The following is a 21,991-nucleotide window of genomic DNA, read 5'->3' as shown; positions in this document are numbered from 1 at the left end:
TCACAGCTGCAACACATGATTATTCACTCTTCATGCCACAGATGAAAAACCTAACCAGAAACAGATGGGGAGTGAATATTTTTAGAAACAGTATTTCAAAGCATTAACAAGAGGAAGAGAAAAAGTTTTCAGCTTTGGAGATAAAATTTTAAACTTGCTTGTTAAAGTATATTCAATACTACTTTTTAAAATGTTTTATTTATTAATAATACTCTCCCCCCCAAAATAATTTTCTCAGAATCTTTGATTTCCATGTTTCTTTTGGTCAAAACCAGTGTAAAATGCAAATTCTTTAATTCAAGTATAAGTAGTTGGTCTAAATTAACATTTTATAGTAATGCACAGTGCTCAAATAGCTCATTTAAAGGTTCTTGTTTTTTCTATTTGAATGCTTATTTTAATTTTGTATTATTTCTCCAGCATCTAATTGGATTTTATGCATGACTTGCTAGGGAAATGGAAAAATAGGTGTCATAGATCTTAGAAAGCTTTTTGGTAAGCTTGAAATGGCTTTTGTGATATCCTAAGCATCTCCACAATTAACTCACCCGTTGGCTCTTTTCAGTTATCATAGTTATCCTACAAGAGGAAATGATCCTTCTCCTCCAAATTACAGTGTCAGAGAAGGATCAGTTCTGCTTTTGAAGCTGTGTTTGTGATAAAGATATTTTTATGAAGAGAGGAATTATTACTCTAGTTTTCTTGAATAACAAGTCTGCAAGTCTGATGAGTACAAATGTCTTTAATCTCTTTTTAATTCCAGGCCAGCAGTGGAGAGTCCTCATCAGTACCAAACACAGAAATCCTGAGTTTCTAGCTCAGCAAGGAGGAATTTTAATTGTGTCAGAGTTGGGTGTTCTAGTCTTCTGAGAACTGCCTTCAACATCTTCAGCTTCCATCCTGAAACTTCAATACAGATGCAGATGGAATTATCCAAGTCCAATTTAGTGAGCACTACATTATTTCCTATAGGAAGTAAATCCTTCCAGTACAATTTTAGAAACAAAATGTCTTCTAAATTTGATTTATCCTAAGTGAATGAAGAATATTTGACATGATCCTCAAAGCACAGTAACTACAAGTTGAATGACAAGATTTTTTAGAAGCATGAAAGATAACTCTGTTAATTTTTGGCACTGACTGGTGTCTTTATCATGTTCAAGAACTGGGAATAAGAATTGGGAAGTAGTACTTTGTGATGTTTTTTTAAGCAGGAGCTTCTTTCTTGTTTGGCTCCAAAGAGATACTGTAGGCTGTGATATCACCAGACTTTTCCCTTCCACAGTGAGATTGTTAGTGCAGATAACACTGAGTGTGTTTGGATTTAATTTTGAGATCTCAGGTCTGTAAGAAGCTCATCACTTTCAACTATTTCTGGTTCCAGTGAGGAGCAAGCTCTGAAAAATTTCGAGTTATTTAGTGGTATTTGGCATGTTGTACTGCATTTCAATATTGTTGAAAAACCCCCTTCTCTTCATTCTCGTTCTGCCTCATTTCACCTCATCTATTTTGGGAAATTCATGATGATATTTCCTGACTTTTGAGTGATTGAAACAGTTGAGATATGTTAAAAAATGTTGAAACTTAAAATGCTAATTTTCTTACTGTTGCTTAAATTTGGATTTAATTTCAGTGTTTAGATGTACTGGGTAAATTTATCATAGTGCCTCAGGTTTTGAATTATCATTTATTTTGCATTTTGAGTGTTATCTATACAGTGCAGTTGTTATTAGTTACTATTAATTGTTTTACAGTAGGGATTAAAATCCACAGTTAAAATCTGGAAACTCTTCTGTACTGGAATTCTGCAAAGACATGATTAAATGCAACTTATTTCCAAGAAAGATTCATAAGCTAGAATCAAGGTATCACTTGGGGGGAAAGCAAAACAAGAGAACAGGAGCAGAGAAATAAATAAAACAACAGAAAACATGGTTAATTGTTACGTTCTAAACAGGATGGGGGTATAAATGCAATTCTTGGTATACATGACCAGAAAATGTTCAACTGGCAGGGGTTTTGCACAGGAAAAAATAGTGAGAAATATATACATACATGTATTTTTAAATTTCCTTCAGTATTGTAGTCTCTTTCACAGTAATCTTACCTTTGTTACTGAGTTTGACACCATTGATGATGTCAATGTGCACCTTTTGTTCAGACACCACACAGGAGCTGTATCTGCACAACTGAATGTGTGACATTTGTTTGTGGAGTAATCATTTATTATGCAAACATCAAAACTTCATTATATCTAATTTTATTAAATATGTACATGTTATTACTATTTAAAAGAACGGGTATCATTCCAAGATCTGCAAACTTCTCTCTAGCTCTGAGAGCTGCGGCAGAGCCTGTATTAATGCTAGTTTAAAAGCTGGAAGCTAACACGGTGTCACTGTGAGTGACACAGCACCACCTCTGGAGGCAAAACTTCATCGGCTGTATTCTTTAGTTACAATTAAAAAAAAAAAAAAAAAATCTTTCCTGACAACAATATATTTGTACATTGTTTAAATTTCCCGACTCTGTCCAACTCGGAGGATGGAAGCAAAGAATTCTGTCATGATTAGGATTCTCAGATGCTGAAGAAGGGAATTCGTACCAGAAACATCTGATGATAAAGGCTGTCTAAAGGCAGAGAAGGGGGCACAGGAAGCAAAGAGAAAGATGCGTCCATCTCCTCTGCTGGTATCCAGCCAGGAGCTCTCAATATTTTTTCTTGCTCAGGGTCCCATGGCCTCAGTGAGGATAATGTTTCCTATCAGTGGCCCCCCTTCCCATCACCTCTCCACTAAACTGGTAGGTCAGCTTCTTCTTAACTTTCTTGACCTCGCCTGTCTTGCCATAGTTTCTCAAAGCCCGTGCCATCTTCTGGTAGGTCATTTTCTTGCGGTTGCCCTTCTGGATGCCCCAGCGATGTGCCAATGCTTCTTTGTGTTTGGAGGAGAACTGGAAAGTACCTTTCTCCTTGTCCACCCACCAAATGCTGTCCTTCATGTCCCCGTTGCGAAGAAGGTCCAGAAGGAACTGGTACAGACGTATCTTTTTCTTGCTGCCTGTGTAAGAGTCAAAGAAGGAAGCCAGTGGAGTATTAGTATTTGTGTGTAGTTCCTGGCGAAACAGCAGAAAGTATCTAAGTATTTCAGCTAGCTTGGGAGAGGCATAACTTCTTCAGTTTGCAGCATTTGTAACAGTAGACAACGTAATACTGTGAGGACAAAATGTGGGCTGATGTACCAAGAAGAAATAAGCAAGAGTAAGTAATTCCAAAGGCTAAACTTCTGAAATTAAATTGCTAATTTGAAGCTAATTGAAAAACATTGCTAATTCAAAACTAACCTAAACCTAATTTTGGCAGGTTATGCAGAATATGACTCTCAGATACTGAGCAAAGAGCTAAATATTTTTTAAAATTGGTTCTTCCTTGACTTTCTTGCCTTGGTTTTCCTGGCTGTTAATAGAAATTGGAGTAGAAATGGCAAAAGCCATTTCCATTCAGGAAGCCTGAATAGACAAAGCCAAAGGAAGCAGGAGAATACATCAAGAAATGAGGTTTGAGATAGTTACAGTTGTGAAAGATTCAGAGGATGGGAGGGTGCAAGGAGTCAAGGAAAGAAAAGCTTTGGCAGCAGCATAAAATACCAGCACAGCAGTTCTACAGTTTTACTATCATCGTGGTAATGTAACACCTGCTCAGTTCATAGCTTGACAAAATCCTTCTGCTTTCACTGACCTGTTTCTCCATGCATAATTCCAGGCCCAGGGTCCACACCATCATTCTCCCCATCTGATACCTCCAAGGGGGGGCTCTGCCTCTCTATGTCCTCCTCGTCAGAGCTGGGCTGAGGTGGAGAGAAGTACATCCGGGGCAAATAGGACACCTTTTGGAGAACAGAGTAGTAGAGGGAGAGGGCAGTGATACACAGCAGGGCATCCAGATTAAAAAAGGAAATGTAATGAAGAGAGGCACAGAGAAAAGGGGGGAGAAAGGGAGAGGTATTGGAAAATGTCTAGAGTAATACTGAGTGACTTAGTTGTTGACATTTGTAATAAATGCCATCGTATTAGGAGAAACTTTCAGATACCAGTCAACACTTACACAAGTACAACAATGCACCTTTACAGGAGGGAAGAATGAATAACGTTGTGAAAGTCATAACTTTCTCATATCTTATATCCCAGGCAAGCAACGCTGTCACTCTTCCCCCATATCTCCCCAAAGCTTGCTTTCTTCCTAATGAATTTCTGATCCTGGTTGTCTATCCCCAGGGTGAAACTGCTCTTCAGACCAACTTTTTTCCTAACACAGACCATCTGGAGTTAAATTCAAAGAGCTGAACAGTTCCACCCTGTCATGGCTAGCTTTGGCACTGTTGTCCTCTTCCTTTCTCACACACAGCACCTCCTGATGGCACTGAAACCCTAGGGGACTGCATCCAGATCTGGAGATGGAATTATACCAGTCTGTCAGCTTCCCCCATGAGGAGAGGAGTAGCCTTAACTCTAAGATAAAGGGTATATCATATGAGCCCATATTCTCTTTTCCCAAATGGCTCTCTGAAAATTCCCCATTAGGGGGGAATTTCTCATCTGCAAAGCTAGCAAGCCAGTTTTTGTGTTAAATTCTCCTGCCCTTATATAGAGGTGTTGTCAGAAGCAGTGTGGAATATACCTCAGCTCTGTAAATTCTCAGTTGTGGTCTGATTTGCTAGGAAACATGACCAATTGCCACAAATTATTGCATCTTCTTATTTAATAATTTGAAACAGGTCAGTCTGAGGAGCAGGGAATAAGAACCCAGTCCCTACATTAAAAAAAAGAGCCCAACTAACATCCCTCAAACCTAGCAGCATGTCTTATATGTCTTATGTAGATTTCATGAAACGGGACAGATGCTCCTTGAAAGTGAGCATCCAGGAAAGGATGTTTTGAGCCTGATGCCCTCCCCAGGGGCCCTCAGACACTGAAGTGGGCAGTGGGTGCTCATGAGTCACACCACCCACACTGTGTTGGGCTTGGCCAAGTGCTGCTTTTCGGATGAGTTTTTGCACCACCTTAAAATGTGCCAATCAGGCTGTGCCAGGGGCTGGTGGGGCCCAGCAGCTGGCAGTTAATGAGTTGGCAGATTGGCTGCAGGAAGGGCAGCATTGGGCAAGAGTGCCTGTAAGCTTCCTGTCACATCCCCAGGAGTGAAACTTCAGCCTCACCACAGTCCACCTTCAGCTTTTTACGGTTAAGAAAGCTGCAGGGCTAGGAAGGAAGGCAGACACTGTGCCATGGGGGAAGGGGAATGAGAAGGTGGGACAGTGTCCTACAGGGGAAGGGGATTGGTGCCCCTGTGGAGAAAAAGGCTGTGGAAACCTGGAGTGTTCTGGGAGGTCTTATGGGAGTAAGGAACTGCTTCTCTGGGGCTGCAGTGGGGCATGGGAGGGGATGTGGTGTCTTCCAAGCAGAGGCCAGCCTGGGATGTGGAGTAAACTTTCCCCACGCTGTCCCCACTTTCCCTGGCTGCTGTATCTTTGCTTAGACTTCCTCTGCACCTAAAACCCAGCAAGGGCAATCCAGTGTCACACGGTTTTGGGACAGAGTCACAGAGGACCAGTCTGTGTGCTATAAAGAGCCAGGTTACTAATACAGTTCTGGAGAGAGAAAACTTAAGGAACTACTAGCTACTTTCCATATCCTGATGTTTTCTCAGGGTCTGTGGAACCCACGTGTGATTTTCCTCTTTCTAAAGTTCTCACAGCGTTCCAACCTTCTCTTTCATTCTCTCTTCAGAATGATTTTTTTTTTCTTATTTTATTATTTCTGAGGCCCCTGTTGGCAGGCTAACAGAACTTTTCAAACAAATCTTGTTCATGAACAGGTTAAACTTCAAATTTGATTTCACAAAGTAATGTGATATCAACCGAAAATTAAAGAAGTATCTTTGCATAGTCTTCCTTTATTGCAAAGAGTAACTCTGATATTGCAGCACAAGCATGCTGGTTAAAAACTAGCGAATTTAGAGGAGGATTAAAACTTGCTTCCTGCTTCTGTTTCTTTGCCTGGGACTGTGACTGAGACACACCAGAAGCTGAACTTCAGAGCATGCCAAGTACTATTTGCATGAGCTATTCTAGGAATAAAAGTAAAGTAAAGTAAAAAGCCAAAGATCCCCTGCTGGTAAGGAAAAGGAGGGTGGCAGTGAATTCTACATACGAACATCTGCAGCTTGGTCGGGTGTGGGGCTGGGAGATCACAGTGCTCTTTATCAAAAGTTGTAACAAAATTAGTTCCCTGCCTTTCATCCTGAAATGAAAGACCATAGCTGAGCGGTATGAACGGGGATAAGCAGAAGTGCCCTCTCTTGTTTTTCGGTAGTGCTTCCAAAGACATCCCTAAAGGGGCTCATTTTCATCCTTTACCCTTAGCCAGAGGTAATGGTTGGCCATTAGGTGTTAGCAGTTGCAATGAGCAACTGAAACAACTTGAAGCTTCCCACAGACTGCTGTTCCATGATGCATTTTCTATATTTGTAACTTTCTGTTCCTAATTCTTTGTTTGTATCTACATCTTATATTCTATTCCTGATTTTTTGATGGCTTGCAGTTTCCTGTTGTCAGTGTTAACTTACTCATTCTATTTTTTCTCTTCTTTCTTTTTGATTAATACAGTATTAACATACAATTTCAGTTTGCTTTGAGCAGAGAAACCCCAAATGATAAGCCCATGCATGTGGTTTTTCTCACAAAGTTTCAGCAAGGGTACTTTATATATATGCAGCACTGTCATCAGCAAACACTCTTTTCTCCAACTTCAGCTCTACTCTGTCTTGTGTTTAGGACTGTATTTCTTTAATGTAAATTGGGAAATTCTTTAGCACAAGATCTCCCACCTTTCTTACTGCTCCCAGTAATGACTTTGGGCATATTCTTGTAGGACCAATAGTGATTTCCACACCTGCTGTGCTTAGTATCTTTGCAGTATGATGGAACACCTTATACTTACAGCTCCAGTGAGAATTCACTGGTGCTTAGGTGACTACTGCACAGTGGAGTTTCTTTTTTTACAGAGAAATGCCTGGCTTAATGTAAAACCTGAGCAAAGACAAGAAAGTGTGCTTTGGCTTGTGACTCATTTACTCCCAGATAAAAGCACAAGTAGGGTCTCCTCAGCCCGTGGTAGAATTGCCAGTGACCTGTCTTTGTTAGCATTTCTCATACAAGTCATATAAAACTTTCAGGGTTCCTTGGAAATATTTAAAACTACTACTAATATTAATTACTACTACCCCAAAGCTCAGAATTACTTCTTAATAGTCATGGGTACCCTCACTATGATGATACAAAGCTTCCAGTTCATCTGCAGAATTGCAGATGATTGCAGTTGATTTTCATTCCAAATGAAACAAAAATTTGAAATTCCAAACACCTCCATAAAATGCAGTTCTCATTTTAGACAGTGTGGGGAGCATGATTTCTCATTATCCAGGTAAAAAATGTTTAAAATACATTTTTCTTGAGAATGGAGTGTTTTACATGCCCTAAGAACCTGAGTAACTCATTTCAGCAATGTCTTTCACTTAATATTATGCATTCCTTGATGCACCATTTTCTTTAGCATTATCTGAAATTCAGAGCAGGGGTTGGTCACTGTACCTGATGGTTGAGTCCGATGTGTGTGGTTGGGATTGCAGAATCCAAGACATGCATCTGCTCGATCTCCATGTGCCTGTAGAGCTGCTGCAGCTGGGGGGGCTGCACACTCTGCAGCTCTGTGAAATGGTTGTCTCCAAAGGTGTCAAATTCACCGTGCATGTGGTGTGGGTGATACTCCCAATAATGATCTAAAGAAAGGAAAAAATAGATTGTCTGTCATTGCAAGGATAAAAACCATGGCATTTACCTGGCTTTCATTGATTCTTACTCCTGTCACTGCCATTTCTGCCCTCTCCAAACCCCTCCTGTTGAGCTGTCTCTCTCTGCTGACAATCTGCAAAGATCCCTGTAAAGTTTCTTTTCCTAATCTCATAAATCCCTGTGACTGGGAAGTATTGCCTAGGCCACTTTGAGTAGGACAAGACTCTCAGATAGTGAGATGAATTTCAGTGATAATTTAACACAAGGTGCAGAAGATGTTAGTGCTGGCACCTTTCTCAAGAAGAGACCACAACAAGTTTCAAAACATTGTCAATCTTGAGACAACAAATTCTACTGGTTTACATACTGTCATATTCTTTTTACACTCTTCCTCACGGCATGGAAATGAGGAGGTGGAAAAATATAAAGGTTATTTTGCAGCTATCTTTAGTCTTTATTTTACTGTGCTAGCAAAATTCCAGAAATGCTGCACAAAAGGCACTTTTCTATTTCCTGCTGTGTTGCTTTTCAGACATTTTTGAGTATCAATACTAGAGAATAAAAGGATAAACACATGTGGAAATCTGGTGTACACTGTATACAGGGAGGCTAAATTCTAATGCAGCCTCTTTATTTTTTTTTCTCTTTAGCACCTTTGAAATTTCTGTGATAATTTGGATTTTTAAAAAAAATATAAAGAAGTACTTAAATAACCACTATCATGTTTCCTGATTCATTCATCTTTGAAATTAAATTCCATATCATTGTCAGTTTTAGATTTCTGGCTTTTTTAGTTCAACATACGCCTTCAAGTTTTTAGAATGTCATATTTGCTGCTCAAAATTTTGAATTTTCTGTGAGAAACTTGAAGTATTGTTAATTTTATTTCTCATATACAATAGCTGCATGCATAATTTCACACATATTTATGTGCAACCTGTTTTTAAAATCAGTGCCAACACTGTGTCCTCTAGTCTGATTGAGCTTGGAACTAATCGACCAGGGTTCACCTTTCTGTGCATCATTTTATGCACGGCTGAAATTTCTTTATGATGTTGTGTAAGAGTTCTAATTTATATCTTACTATTTCATGTTCTCTTCCCTTATTCAAATTATTAAAAATCATTTCTGTCTTGACCTTCACATGTTTTCAGGTTGCTGTCATGTACTCTTACAATCTATTTCTAAGTATTACTTAACCTAGCTTCAGCTTTCAGTCTCTCAGTGTAAATCTGTATATTCACCCCCCTATTCACACTTCTACACTTCTCCAAGCTCCCTCCCAGCTGTTGACATCCTTCCAATAACACAGTGGACAGAATTGAAATGTTCCTCTAAATGTAGTTAAATTTATAAAGGAACAATTGTCTTGTTCTGCAATATAATGTTATTGTGCACAACATTTTGTGGATACAATGTGCTATGAATATTTTTCTTAAATATCAAGTTAGTTCTTTTTCTCATCTCCTATCTCCTCATCCTTCCCCATTTATGTTTCAAACAGTTAAGTGTAATCACATTGAGGATTTGAAATCCAGGGGAGTGACTTTGAATGTGGTTTCCTTTAAGGTGAACTCAGTGATGTTTATACCAAGCACAGTTGCAGTTGAGAAGCTGTAAGCTCTTTCAGCTGCCTTTGTGCTCAGGCCTATAGAAATTTATTTGGAAGCTCTATCACACCGTTTATGTCACCAACACTTACTTTTTTTGTCCTTTCTGCTTTTCTGATTCATGAATAAACCTTGCCACTCTGTGTGAAAGGGGTGGAAATGTACTTATGAAAGTATCCAGGGAGCTGCTGCATTACTTTGTCATTGATTTTATAGCCCTAAGATAATTATAATACACAGTAAGCACTTATTCATGTTGCAGTTGAAGAGAAAAATTTTAGTGTCTAGGGTAAAAAAGTGGGGTTTATGGGTGCAAAGGACCCAGGAAACAGCAGAGTGTGTGAGTTGAAATCCATAATTTACCTAAAGCTGTGTACTGGTAGGAAGCTTTGAGCACTTTGAGTGTGAAACCTTTCCATTTGGTTGAAGGACTGAGCCACACTAACTCATATTTTCTCTGGGTTAAATTGCTGCACATTTCTCTAAGTAGAGCCAACCACTGAGGTCCAATATAGCATGGGCAGCCCTGCATTTTAAATTGTTGAGAACACATCACGGGAATAATCTAAAATCTTGTTCCTTAGAGTGATCTGGCTCTGCTTGCTGTGTGGAAAGTGCTCTGTCAGAGGGCAATGTATATTCCCAAAGATCCCTTGTCACTGATAATTTACAACAGCAAATGAGATCAGTGCATAACTGGGAGGATGCCAAAGCCCAGGAAAACGTCTCTGAGGCTGCCAATGGCAGTATTGTTTTTATATTTTGAGATACCTCATCATTTTTTTAGCCTACAACAAAGTTACTGTTGCTCCAGAGCTGGTTTAACTTTTCCCTTGACAGATTAATTAACCTATGGAACATTATTTATGCATATTAATTATAATAACTAATTAGTAATTATCATATTAATTACTGAATTCCTTTTTTACGGAATTAGATGCTGTTGCAAAAATAAAATAATAAAATAATACTATTAGTGCGGCATATAGGATTTAAAGTTATGACATAATAGTATTACACTACCAAAAAAGTCTATGTCAGAAATTACTTCAACACAAACTTTGCTCCATATTACAACTTGAATATTTGGACATAAGTCCTTATTCTTTCTAAAATATCTATAATTTCTCAGTAATTCTTAGGAAAAATAATATTGGTTCAGTAACAATTGAAGAGAAATTACAAATCTGCAGTTAACCATTCTGGCTAAGTTATTGCACAGGAAAATAAAAAGAGAAAAATTTAAATATCTGTGTCTGCAGATATTTGAGTTACCAGAAACTCTTTACTTCTATGCTCTTTGTTAGTGCTATGTCAGTTACACATAGCAATTTTGTTCTTTTCTCCAAAACATGAGGGTGGAAGGAAGAAAAAAGGAGATAAAAATTCTAGAAATGGAAAGTGCCTGTTCTTTGTGTAAAGGAAAATGTCATTAAAAGCCAAGCTATACCTACAAATGGAGTCATTATGAGAAATTTCATGTGAAGTGAAAGAGGATGTGAAAAAAATTCTCTCTTGCAGAGACATGGAGATCATGTTTGTTTTGGTCTTATATGTAGTGAAAGGTTAGAGGAAGGACAATAATGAATTTTGAACTCCCTCCCATGACAGAGAGGATGTTAGCCTGTTGGGAAGCAGTAGCTGACCTAAAGGCATTGTGTTAATATTCACCATGGAGGCAGAGTCTCACTCCACGAGTGAGAAAACCCGCCTGAACTTTTTACTGCAGCTTTTCATCACTGTAAATTGCCTTGCTCCTGTTTCAGCAGATGAATGATGGCAGAACCAGCAGTCAGGATATGAGACAGGCTCAGGGAAGGTATTCACAACAAATGTGGAGCAACGGGCTAACTGTGCACTGTGCAGAGCAAAAGGGTGCAGAAATTCCTGCGGCAGCTCTGGCAGCGGAAGCGCGACAGCTGGGTCAGCAGCGTGCTCTGGGGACACAGCTGTGGCCACCGCTGCGCTGGCTGTGCTGGCCACGGCCTCTGGCTGCTTCTGCTCTGGGCTGGGCTGATTCTCCAACACATGGTGAACTAGGGGAGGACTTCTTTCACTGCATAGCCTACAAGCGCCCGCTGTGCTTTGCACGTCTGAAAAAGCAGGTCAAGGAAAGAACCCAGAGAGGAAATAAGAAAAATATTGAAGGATACTGGGAACTCTTGAGAAGAGTGTCGTGGTCCTGGGCAGAGCATCACTCTTATCTAAAACAATGTTAGACTCTCATCAGCTCTCGCTTCACAAACTTCATGACTTTAATTATGCAAATGTTCAAAAGCCTATGGGTCACGCCCCATCAAATCATGTGAATAGCTTTGAAGGGAGGGGATTTCTTAAATGAAGTTTGGAATTCTTTCTCTTTTTCATATAGCATTTAAGACTAAGGTTCATATGTTTGGACTTTCCTCCACTTGTATGTGGGCTGATAAAATTAAAGGTGAGATTCCTAAATGGTCATGTTACTCCAGGATGTGGGACAAAAATAAAATCCCAGATCAAGAAATCTAGTAGGTTCCATGAGGCTAGCAATGAAGGGAACAAGGGTCAGCACTCAGCTTCATACAAAAAGCAATTTTTACTAAACCTATAATGTTTGGTAATAGCATAGAGACAAAGATGCAGTGAAATTTTGCAATTACTAAGATTGCATTGATGTTACAAAATATGCTGTGTTATGCTTACAGACTTACAAGCTCAGGGCAGGGTGATGGACTAATACACGATCACTCAAAACAGCTTCTGTCCTGCATGACTGTGTCCCTGTGTTTATTACAGTATTTAAAACATAGTTACTCTGCAGTACAGAAAATAATCACACACAGTACTTGTGGTGATCAACATATCATGTTGTGGTTTTGCCTGTTATTTTCAGTGTTCACTTATGGAAATGATTTCCTACATGTTACTCACTATTGGCCCAGATCTACAGATTTTTTGGTGGACTTTACTACCTATTTGTGTACATATGGAGTAAGGGTTTTTTCACTACTATATTTGAGGAAAAGGGATGGTAATGCATGTAGCACAAATCTACAGATTAAGACATTGCCATCTCCCTTTCACAAAATTAATTTTCTAGCAGGGAGAGAAAGGTAGCCTGACACCTCAGGAAATTTTCTTATTTCTTTAACAGTCCCTTGTCAGCAAAATCAGAAGTATTAGTCTGTCTAGTGGCATCTATTTGCATTAACTGCTAGTATCAAGGTGCATAGTGCTACGGAGTAGACCTGCAAAAATATTTTTATGTATTGTCAGTGATCTCACTGTACCCCAAGCTGAACATCTGTCTCACAATTCTGTTCTTATTTCTTCTTTTTATCCTCCTATCTAACTAGGTTCTTGTCTCTTTCACTGCTGTCATGGCAGCACCTTTTTATTCCTTTCTCCCTCAATTTTTCAATCATTGTGCCTTTACCCACTTTGTTCTGAACACTTAGTACATATTTCTAAATGTACTTTGTGGCATCCTTTTCCTGCTCTTCTGTTTGGCTCTTCTCAAGACTCTATAGCTCTGTCACAAACAAAATGAAAGCCAAAGCTGGGTTTTTCAATGTTTATTAGAAAGAAAGAAACTGCAATAGTTTGTGGGTTTTAGTTTCCATCTGTATTTTTTGGTTGCTCATCGCTCTTTTGGACTGTGAGCAATTCAGGACAGGACAGGGCACAGATATTTAAACACAGCCAACTACATTATAGGTGCTTTCATAAATAAAAATTTGATTGGAATGTGTAGGCTGGGTTTAGTTTATCTCTTCCATAAGCGCTTACTGTAGGAGTTAAAAATATTGCATTCTTTAGGACAAGTGTAGCACAACTTCAGACAAATTTCTGTTTAAAGTTCTGTTTTTGTACTGCTAAGGCTATAACCTATACAGGTCACTATCCAGTTTTTACTGTGTTCATTGTGAGGAGTAAAATCATGCAAGTGATCTGAGAAATATAGCTTAGGGACAGGCTTTCAATAGAAAAACGGGCAGTAAACCAGATGGGGTGATAAAATTATGAAAGATAAAGGGATGGTTTTGCTTGAGGTAGCCTAGACTTAATGACAGAAAAGTTATTTCCCAGTTCTTTATCCTACATGGCATGTTTTATATTTATTGTTTAATTGTCTCAATTGCCTTTTGAGATAATCAATGTTATCCTGTTTTATGAGTGTGCAAACAGGTAGGGGTGTAATGTAAAAACCCTGAATTTCCATGTGGAATTTGCTGAGTTTGATTAATGAGACTTGACAGATGCCATGAGATAACTTATAAAAACTGAATTAATTCTTTGTATTCAGGTGTTAGGAATATCATAGGTGTTTCCTGAAGTGTAGAGAACAAATTTAGGCAGGAGTCTCTTTCAGCTAAACACTCAGAGCGATCTTACTCAGTAACTCACTGCTCTTTAAGACAGCTTCTGTTGCCACAGACAAAACAGTGCTGGCCTATGTTTAGTTCATGTCTTAAATTTTAACAGCAATGGGCCTAGTTGCTGTATCAGTGGGAATCTTTCAGGGAAACTCCAGGATCTGCAGGGACTGCCACCAGTAATAGAGCAGAACGGTGCTTTTCCTTCCTGAGTCAATATTGACTCTGGTATTTCCAGGGTGCTGTTGCTGGACCATTGTATTGCACAGCAGACAAAATTCACAAATCAAGACTCTCACCTCTGCATCGATTTAGAGCCCAAACAACATTAAAATATAGACACCAAAGCTTTGAAATCACATGCCTAAATTGAAGTGATAAATAATCATACAGCATTTTTACATTGAGCTATTTTTACCTACAGACAGGTACAAGGAAGTTTTACATAGATTTGGAGAGAGGAAGTGCTTGGGTGTACTGGAGGAAGAGTGAAAGTTAAAGTTAGGTGTGGCAGCATGCAATAGAGCTCAAAAGAAAGAGAAAAATATATGCAGTTGAAAAAGGCTAAATACCAAAGAAACCTAATTGGAATAAAAGCACAAATAGATTATCTAGGACCTAAGTAAAATGGGAATTGGACATAGGAATACAAGCAGAGGAATACAGTGTTACAAATCCACGCTCTCAGAAAGGTGAGAAGCAAGCTGAATGCTTTTGATCTGCAGTGGAAAATAAAAACACAGTAAAGATAATGAAAGAGATCATGAGATCCCACTTTCCTGGGAACCCCTTGCATCATAGAGTGTTTTTAAAATGCTCTTTCAGTGAAACCATGTTGCAGTTGCTGAATTGGAACAAGTAATAAAATAATATTATATTATTAATAAAATACTTTTTGTTCCTGATTTAAAAATGTGTTCTTATACATTATAGATCACAGAAATAGATTGGTTATTTTGTTGTATCCATTTCCTGTGGTAACTTTATGCTCCAAGGAGATATTTTTTGACTTACCACCATGACTCTCTCCATCACTGTTGAGATACTGGTAATAGTCATGGGGCTGTCGGTAGAGGTCTGACTCATAGGGTACCATATCTTCAGAGGGCTGTAAAAAGAAGAGGAATTTTTAGAACAGCAAGTTTACACAAATCCTTTCCAAATTATTCATATAGTTAGTGTAGGGCTGATGCCAACCCATTTTATATTGCTTAGGGAAAGAAAGGGGACACTTCAAGTTATTATTGAATCAGCAGGAATAAAATGCGTGATGCCAAACACTGGTTTGGGGAAAAAATAAAAGAGTAATGCCAGTAGAAAAGAAAAGAGATCCAGCCTGCGTAGCAGAACTTGTCTAATTGTAATACAGAAATCCCTTGTATCACACACTCCTGCCTTCTGAGGATACTGCTATAGAGCTGTTGTAAATATTAGGCTCAAGTAAAGGTGAAATGTTTTCTTTGGTAGTAACAGACATTTCCTTTTATTGATGATGATGATGATTATGCCTGCACACAAAGAGAAAGCAGAAACTTGTCTTGCCTAAACACAGTCTGATTGTTTCTACAGGGCCTGACTTAATGGGGGCAGTCTGTCAGAGGGTAGTGAGGCTGACAGAGGGCATAAACACATTTTCTTTCTCAGTTACTGTCCAAGGTGGTCTCTAAATGTTTGCTGGTTCAAATCAACTGTGCAGGGCTTTTAGATACACACAGTGAGACTTAAAAATGTGGGGCAAATAGTGAGTTGTGACCTGCTGGATATTTAGCTGTAGATTTGCTCTATCTTCTTAAAGCAGGTGACATAGGGTAACTTGCCCACTTCTCTTCCTCCTCAGGCCCAGTATTCCAGTGTGAATACTGATTAAGATCTTACGTTGTCACCATAAAGGTTGTTTATTATTAGTTGTGCACAATTTTGTTGCTTCATTTAATGTTCCTTCTTGTTTGTTTTCAGAAGGAAGAATAAGAGAAGACAGTGTCAGTCACGGGGTTTTGTTAAACCTTAGTCCAGTTGAGTTTGTTACAGTATTTCCTTCCAATCTAAACAAATTCTTGTGCTGTCAACTGCAAACGAAGACTCAATCACCTTCTTGCCTTTTTTTTTTTTAAGGAAATTATTTTTAGTACTTCTAGGTGTTAATAGAAAAAAATTAATTCTATTAATGACTCCATCATAACTAACTTTGAAGGATAAATATTTAAAATAACATGATAACTTAAATGATGGGCGTGTTTCTAGTGCTTACATTTCATATGCCTCTCTGTATGTCCCAAATCCTTTCTCTCCCTCCATGAACCTGTCACATTTTTGGAACATCTGCATTTTTAAAGTTTATGCCATGGTGACAGCATGACAGAAGTACAGGAGAGCTTCTCTTCTTCTTACTCCTCTAGACTGCCTGAGACATGGAACATAAGGTAGCAGCTGCCACTAAAATCCAGATGGAGATGGTAGATAAGCAGCTAGCTAAAGAAAAGGACTTTTTTTTTTTTCTGGTTTCTTTAATTCTTCTGGTTAACTTCTGCGGTTCATTCTGTTAGAATTTGGGGATTTAAAGGTTGTCTCTTTCTGAGGATTAAGATGTTAGAACATATACCAAAAACACCCCAACAAAATGCTTTCAGAAACTACTTGGGAACTTGGTAAACCCATAGTAGGAGCCATGTGTTACATTAGTGTATCATTAAAATGCACTGGGTAAGATTGTCTCAAACTTCATGACTTTCAGCACACACACTGACTGGGAGTCAGATCCATGGAATATTTAAAGCCTCAGGAGAAAATCCATCACCTGGCTACAAGCTCCAGATATAACTGGTGCTGGTAGATAATTCCTTTGGGGAAATCTTGGGAAGATGATAACCCACAATAAAGGCTATCTGGGGCAAAGACTAAGGAAAAGGGACAAGTCATCATTTAATTGTATCCACAGCAGGAATAGCAGTGGCAGGACTCTTCTCTGGTCTCCAGAGCTGTACTGTAGGTACAGCTTTCCAAATCTATGTGATTACAAAAGAATTGCCCTTTATTCACATAGAGATACAATGGGAAGCATAACCTATTTTCCAGATTTTAGGGGGGTGGTCAAAGAAGAGTATGCTTTTTCTCTATGTATTTTCTTGGTGTTCTCTCTGTGGTTATATATATTTACTCATCTTCATTCCTTCGACCTTTGGCATACTCTGATCTCTGACAAGAAAAAGTAATGAGCTTTTATTTTGCTTTCTTTAGGATAAAGTTCTGAATGGAATTTCTCCTTTTCATTATCTTTGCAAATTAATTCATCCCACTCCCTCATTTCCTGTCCTTAAATATATGTTTCCTGTTAAATACATAAACTTATGCCTTCATATTCAGAATTTAAAATTATTATAATTTATATTATAAATTAAAAACTAAATTTATAATTAGTATTATAAATTACTATAATTCAAATGAAAGCACTCATGTTCTGTGAAAGGGGAAATGTCAACATCTAAATGGAAAATGCATATCATATTAGTTGGGAAAAAGGTGGTTAAAAACTCATATAAATGTACATTATTTGAAAGAAAAACCTCTGTTTCTTCTCAACTAAAATGCTAGAAACTGATAGAAATTATTAAGAAGTTAATAGCTAAATGTGTTGACGTTTTTAACGCTGATAACTCTTTAGGCAAAAGTAAAGTAATTTCGAAAGAAATCAGTATCCTGTCAATGTAGGCTTAATTTGCTAAAATTTTTACTGATAAAACAAAACATCTGTCACTCATATCTTTACAGAAGTATAGCTTGGCAGGAAGGCCAAGCATTGGTCCAAAAGCAGATAAACAATACGTATTTTAGGTTTGGCTTTTCCTAATTGTGCTTTTCCTTTGTTTTCTTTTCTCAGTTTCCAAACTCCCCCCACTTCAGACCAACGTACATTAACAGGCAACAGTGTCTCACAGCCTGACAGCTGAGAATGAAGTATTTTACCATTCAAAAGCTACTTTTACAGATGTATGTTCAATGACCAGAGCTAAAGGGAGGTGTGTTAAATACTCTTGAAACGACGATTCCCTTAATATTCACAGATCTGACTGACTGCAGAGTGAGTTGTAGATACTCAGTTTCTAAAAACGTTTTTACATGGGGCATTGGGGTACCATAAACTCTGGTTTGAAAGTCTGGGGCTTAAAACCTCTTTATTATAGATTCTTGGAATTTTTGTCCTTGGATTTGTTTTCTGTCCAGTGATCCTTTTGATAAAACCTGTGTATGTATATCCTTGTTAACTCATGCAACTGGACCAATGGACCCCATAAAGGACTTGTAATGCCAGTGCTTTCTGTCTTTGTGTCTGATCCTCAAGGGCACAGTAACTGACATGGCAAGATGTATATTAAATACTAAAAATTCTACTTATCATAAACCTGATCGGGTGGTGGTTAAAGGACATAGAAGAGAATGTATTCTCTCTAATTATCCTATGTGAAGGTGGGCTATTTCCCTTTATTTATTTCAGAGGCCATTTCCAATAACCTGTTTTTAATTGCTTTCTGGTTTTTTGGGCGTTGGTTTGTTGTTTTGGTTTGGTTTTTTTTTAAGAAAAAATTCTTTAGAAATGTTTTCTCTAATTAGAGAGAAGTGGTTTTACCATGTACTGCTATTGCCTCTTGTGCCAGTCTTTACCCACTTGCCCTGTCCTTCTCTGGAACCTCCCCACCCACACCCATTTCATCATCTTACTGACAGCACTTCCATGACACTGAACTGTTTTGTTACTCCTGACAAAAAGCAAAGAATAGTTTATGTTTAATATTTAACTGATGTCAATGGCCATTTGTTCTATCGGTTCTTTCCACGTAAAAGAGTGACTGAAAGCTTTGTTAGGATCCCATAGTTGTGGTCTAAAGCTGGTTTCTGCTTTCATGCATGCCATGAGGTGCAATACACTATCTAAGACAGTATTCTACCCTCAAGTGTGAGAGGTCAACAAACAATACTTTCTGTCACAGACTTTGATAAATGAAGAGTGGCTTCAGTCTTCCATTTTTGTCCTGAAACTCAAAGGAGAAGCCACAAAACCAGTCAGAGAAAGCTCAGTTGGCACTGGTTAAGAGAGACACACTGAGCTCAACTGAATAGCAGTCTGAAAATCTTGTTACTGCCCAAGACTTTGTCAGATGATTCCAGGAAATTGTAAAATCACTAAATGATGATATTTTTATTATCTTGATAAAACTATTCACTGGCATGTGATTCAAAAATACTTCAGACAATTTCCAGTGATGTGCTGCTGAGACAAGATTTAAGGCCAAGATTAACTGTATTTCCTTGGAAAAAAATTACAGTATAACTATTTTAGAAAAGATGAGTAAAAATATTAGCACGATTACTCATCGGGCCAGCCTCACTGGACCGTGCTGACAATGCAGCTATGTGGAACAGAATACTTCTGTGGGGCATTTTTGCTCTCATGCAAAAATACTTCGTTCAGAGCTGTGATTTCTACAGGTGGCTACTTAAGGATTCATACACAACTGGAACCCTCTTCAGGCAAAGGTGTTTGACTTAATGATTTTTTGAACCATAACACAATTCTATCACGTGTTGGAAGGCAGACACAGTCTGCAGAACTTTTCCCCACAGAATTCCTAATCTCCAGAGGAAGATGCAGTACTCCCAAACCATTTAAACTGTATTTTCCAACTGAAGGGTAACAATTTCCTAGCACAGGCAAGAGAAATCAGTTACTGACCCACCCTCAACTGAATGGGGAGGGGTGGAGGAGGGAAGTGCTGCTGCAACCCCTGCCTAGGAACAGGCTCTTGTCTCCCCACTGAAAAAGTCCCAGGAGACACAGACATGCAGGGCTCTAGCTGGCAGTGCTCAAAGTGCACTTAAAGCAAATTTGGAAGCACGCACCACAAAACTGTTAATTTTTTTACAGTTTAATCACAAAAATAAAAATCGAATTGCCCTGTCAAGTGCTTCAGTAAGATGTAATTGTGTTTTCACTGCCAGTGGTATCACCCATCTGAACACAGTTCAGACAGAATATTAAATGCAACACAAGTTATAATATGGGCCAAACTGTGTTAGCTTTTCACTCAATTTATTCAACATATGCCTTGGAATTCAACACTGGGGAAAAAAAATGAAAGAAAACTTGGCTATGAGTTAATGGACAGAAAATTAACAATTGTTTTGGGGTTTTTTTAATGGGGGTGCAGTTTTATGGGGAAGATAAGCACAAGGTTTATGTTTCTTTCTAATTTTACTTTTTTTAAGCCCAACAAGTAACATACTGAGAAATCTCTATATACGTTTTTATTTCTTGGTTTCTATTCAGATTTCTATTCAGTTGCACTTACAGCAGACCCATTGGGAAATTCTGTGTATTTAAGAAAAAGAAAAGTTATTTTTAGGATCTTCTCACCCTTTGGGTAATAGGTGATTTCAGGGACACTGATGATAAACTTAGAAAATAAAGGGTCTCCCCAAAAATAAGATAAATACTTTCAGTCATCATGAATTCCGAACACGAGAGGAATTCAAAGGGCTGTCTTTCTGGATGGAAGATAAGAAATGTCTTTAGTCTTCATTAGATGGGACAAGGCAGCACCAAAACTTGATACCAGGTTTTGTTAAAAAGCCCTCGGATCTGCATTGTCCCTTTCAGTTCCCTGGCACATGCATAGCAATTACTGTAAGCCATCTACCACATAAAAAGGCAAGTGAACCACCTTATCTGACACCTCTTCAGCTTCTACAAGCTTGATGAAATCTAATTAAGGCCTCTTGTACCCATTGTGCTGAGAGATTTCCCATTAAGGCTGGTTTGTGAACAACAGGTTAGTGATATTATTTTCTTCATAAATAATAATTTTTGAACTCACCATATGATAAATTATAGCAGTGCAACAATGCTCAGAGTTAAGGAAAGGATAGACTTGCCCCATAAGCACACAGAAAAATTTATATCTCAGAGAAAACATTGAAAGACCCAAATAAGGACCATGAGTTTTTTTCCCATTTGCCAATTGCTTTTTCATAGTCAGTGAATTCAAGAGAATTTAGTTCAAGAAAAGATTGAGTTAAAAACTAAAATGCTATCATTGCAAAGAACGCAGAGTCCTAAAATCTGTAATATGTAAATCAACAACGTGCAATCTGCAATCTGCAAATCAACAATTTAACAACTCTTCTCTCACAGATTAGTAGACACTGAAATAGATAACTATGTCAGAGCCTTCAGATGATTAAGAATTACAATCTGAAGAAAGACAGCTTTTATATCACGTAGGTGGCACTGAAGGAAAGAGATTTACTGACTTGCTATAAACGTCCTGTACAAAAATACCATACATTTAATCTGTGAAAACAAATGGAGATCAAAATCAGATACACGTTTTGGGGGGGAAATGTTAATTTCCCTTTCGTTGCAGCATTGTCACTAGTTTTATATATTGACTAAGCCAAACTTCCTGGCATTACAAATACAGACCAAGACAGAGATATTCGTAAATAACAAAACCTGGTTTACTTTGTTGTTTGCGTCTGAACCCAATGATCCATATTACAAATAAATCCATATACTCACAGGGGGAATAAGGGGAAATCCTTCCATCTTGCAAGCTTGCAACATTCAGCCAACTTCTGAGTGAATTTTTCTTAATTCAGTTTTCAAACATCCAGAGTAACTGACTTGCAAAAAATCATATTAAAAAAAAATTAGGGAGGGGGAAAAGGAAAAATAAAGAAAAAAGAAAATTAAAAAAAAAAAAGAAAAAAGTGAGATCCTCGGACTCTGTGAAGTCCCTTAGCAGTGGTGGATCTCAGGATTGGAGGACCCTAACAAGTTTTCATAGTTTGCCCTAGTAGGTTCTGAGGTGAACTGCTTCCCGAGTTGTATGCGAAGTTCCTGATTTTATCAAATGTCTGTAGAAGGCAGATAGCCCTTGGGTCTATCAGTGCGCTGTGACATCACACTTGAGCCAGTTTGCATAAATCTCATTTCAGGGAGCTGTGGCGCTGTAGCAGGAAGTCTGCCCCAGCCATGGACAGGTGCTGCTGTATAATCAGCAGCCCAGAGCCCGGGCCTGCTATCAGCAAACAAGAGCGTGGTGCAGCACCCTGTGTGCTTCCCACTGTGTGTGAGCCATAACCAGCCTGCTGCCCTCAGGTTTGAGGGTAAAACATAAAGACACCGTCC

The 21,991-nt window shown here is 38.4% G+C and overlaps 1 protein-coding gene across 1 annotated transcript; it reads right to left on the bottom strand.

The window, feature by feature from the left end:
• Positions 1–1,668: 1,668 nt before the first annotated feature.
• SPI1 (Spi-1 proto-oncogene) lies at positions 1,669–21,729 on the bottom strand. Its single transcript, XM_014881943.2, has 5 exons — positions 21,380–21,729; positions 14,824–14,917; positions 7,644–7,831; positions 3,737–3,884; positions 1,669–3,059 (listed from the first exon to the last, which is right to left on the bottom strand). The coding sequence occupies exons 1-5, from the start codon at positions 21,422–21,424 to the stop codon at positions 2,743–2,745; spliced, it is 792 nt and encodes a 263-aa protein (XP_014737429.1). The 5' UTR covers positions 21,425–21,729; the 3' UTR covers positions 1,669–2,742.
• Between the last annotated feature and the right edge of the window lie 262 nt (positions 21,730–21,991).

Source organism: Sturnus vulgaris, chromosome 6 (assembly GCF_052056855.1).
Source record: "Sturnus vulgaris isolate bStuVul1 chromosome 6, bStuVul1.hap1, whole genome shotgun sequence".
NCBI lineage: Eukaryota > Metazoa > Chordata > Aves > Passeriformes > Sturnidae > Sturnus > Sturnus vulgaris.
Note: the sequence above shows the minus strand (reverse complement) of the source record. Positions and strands in the feature narration are given on the sequence as shown.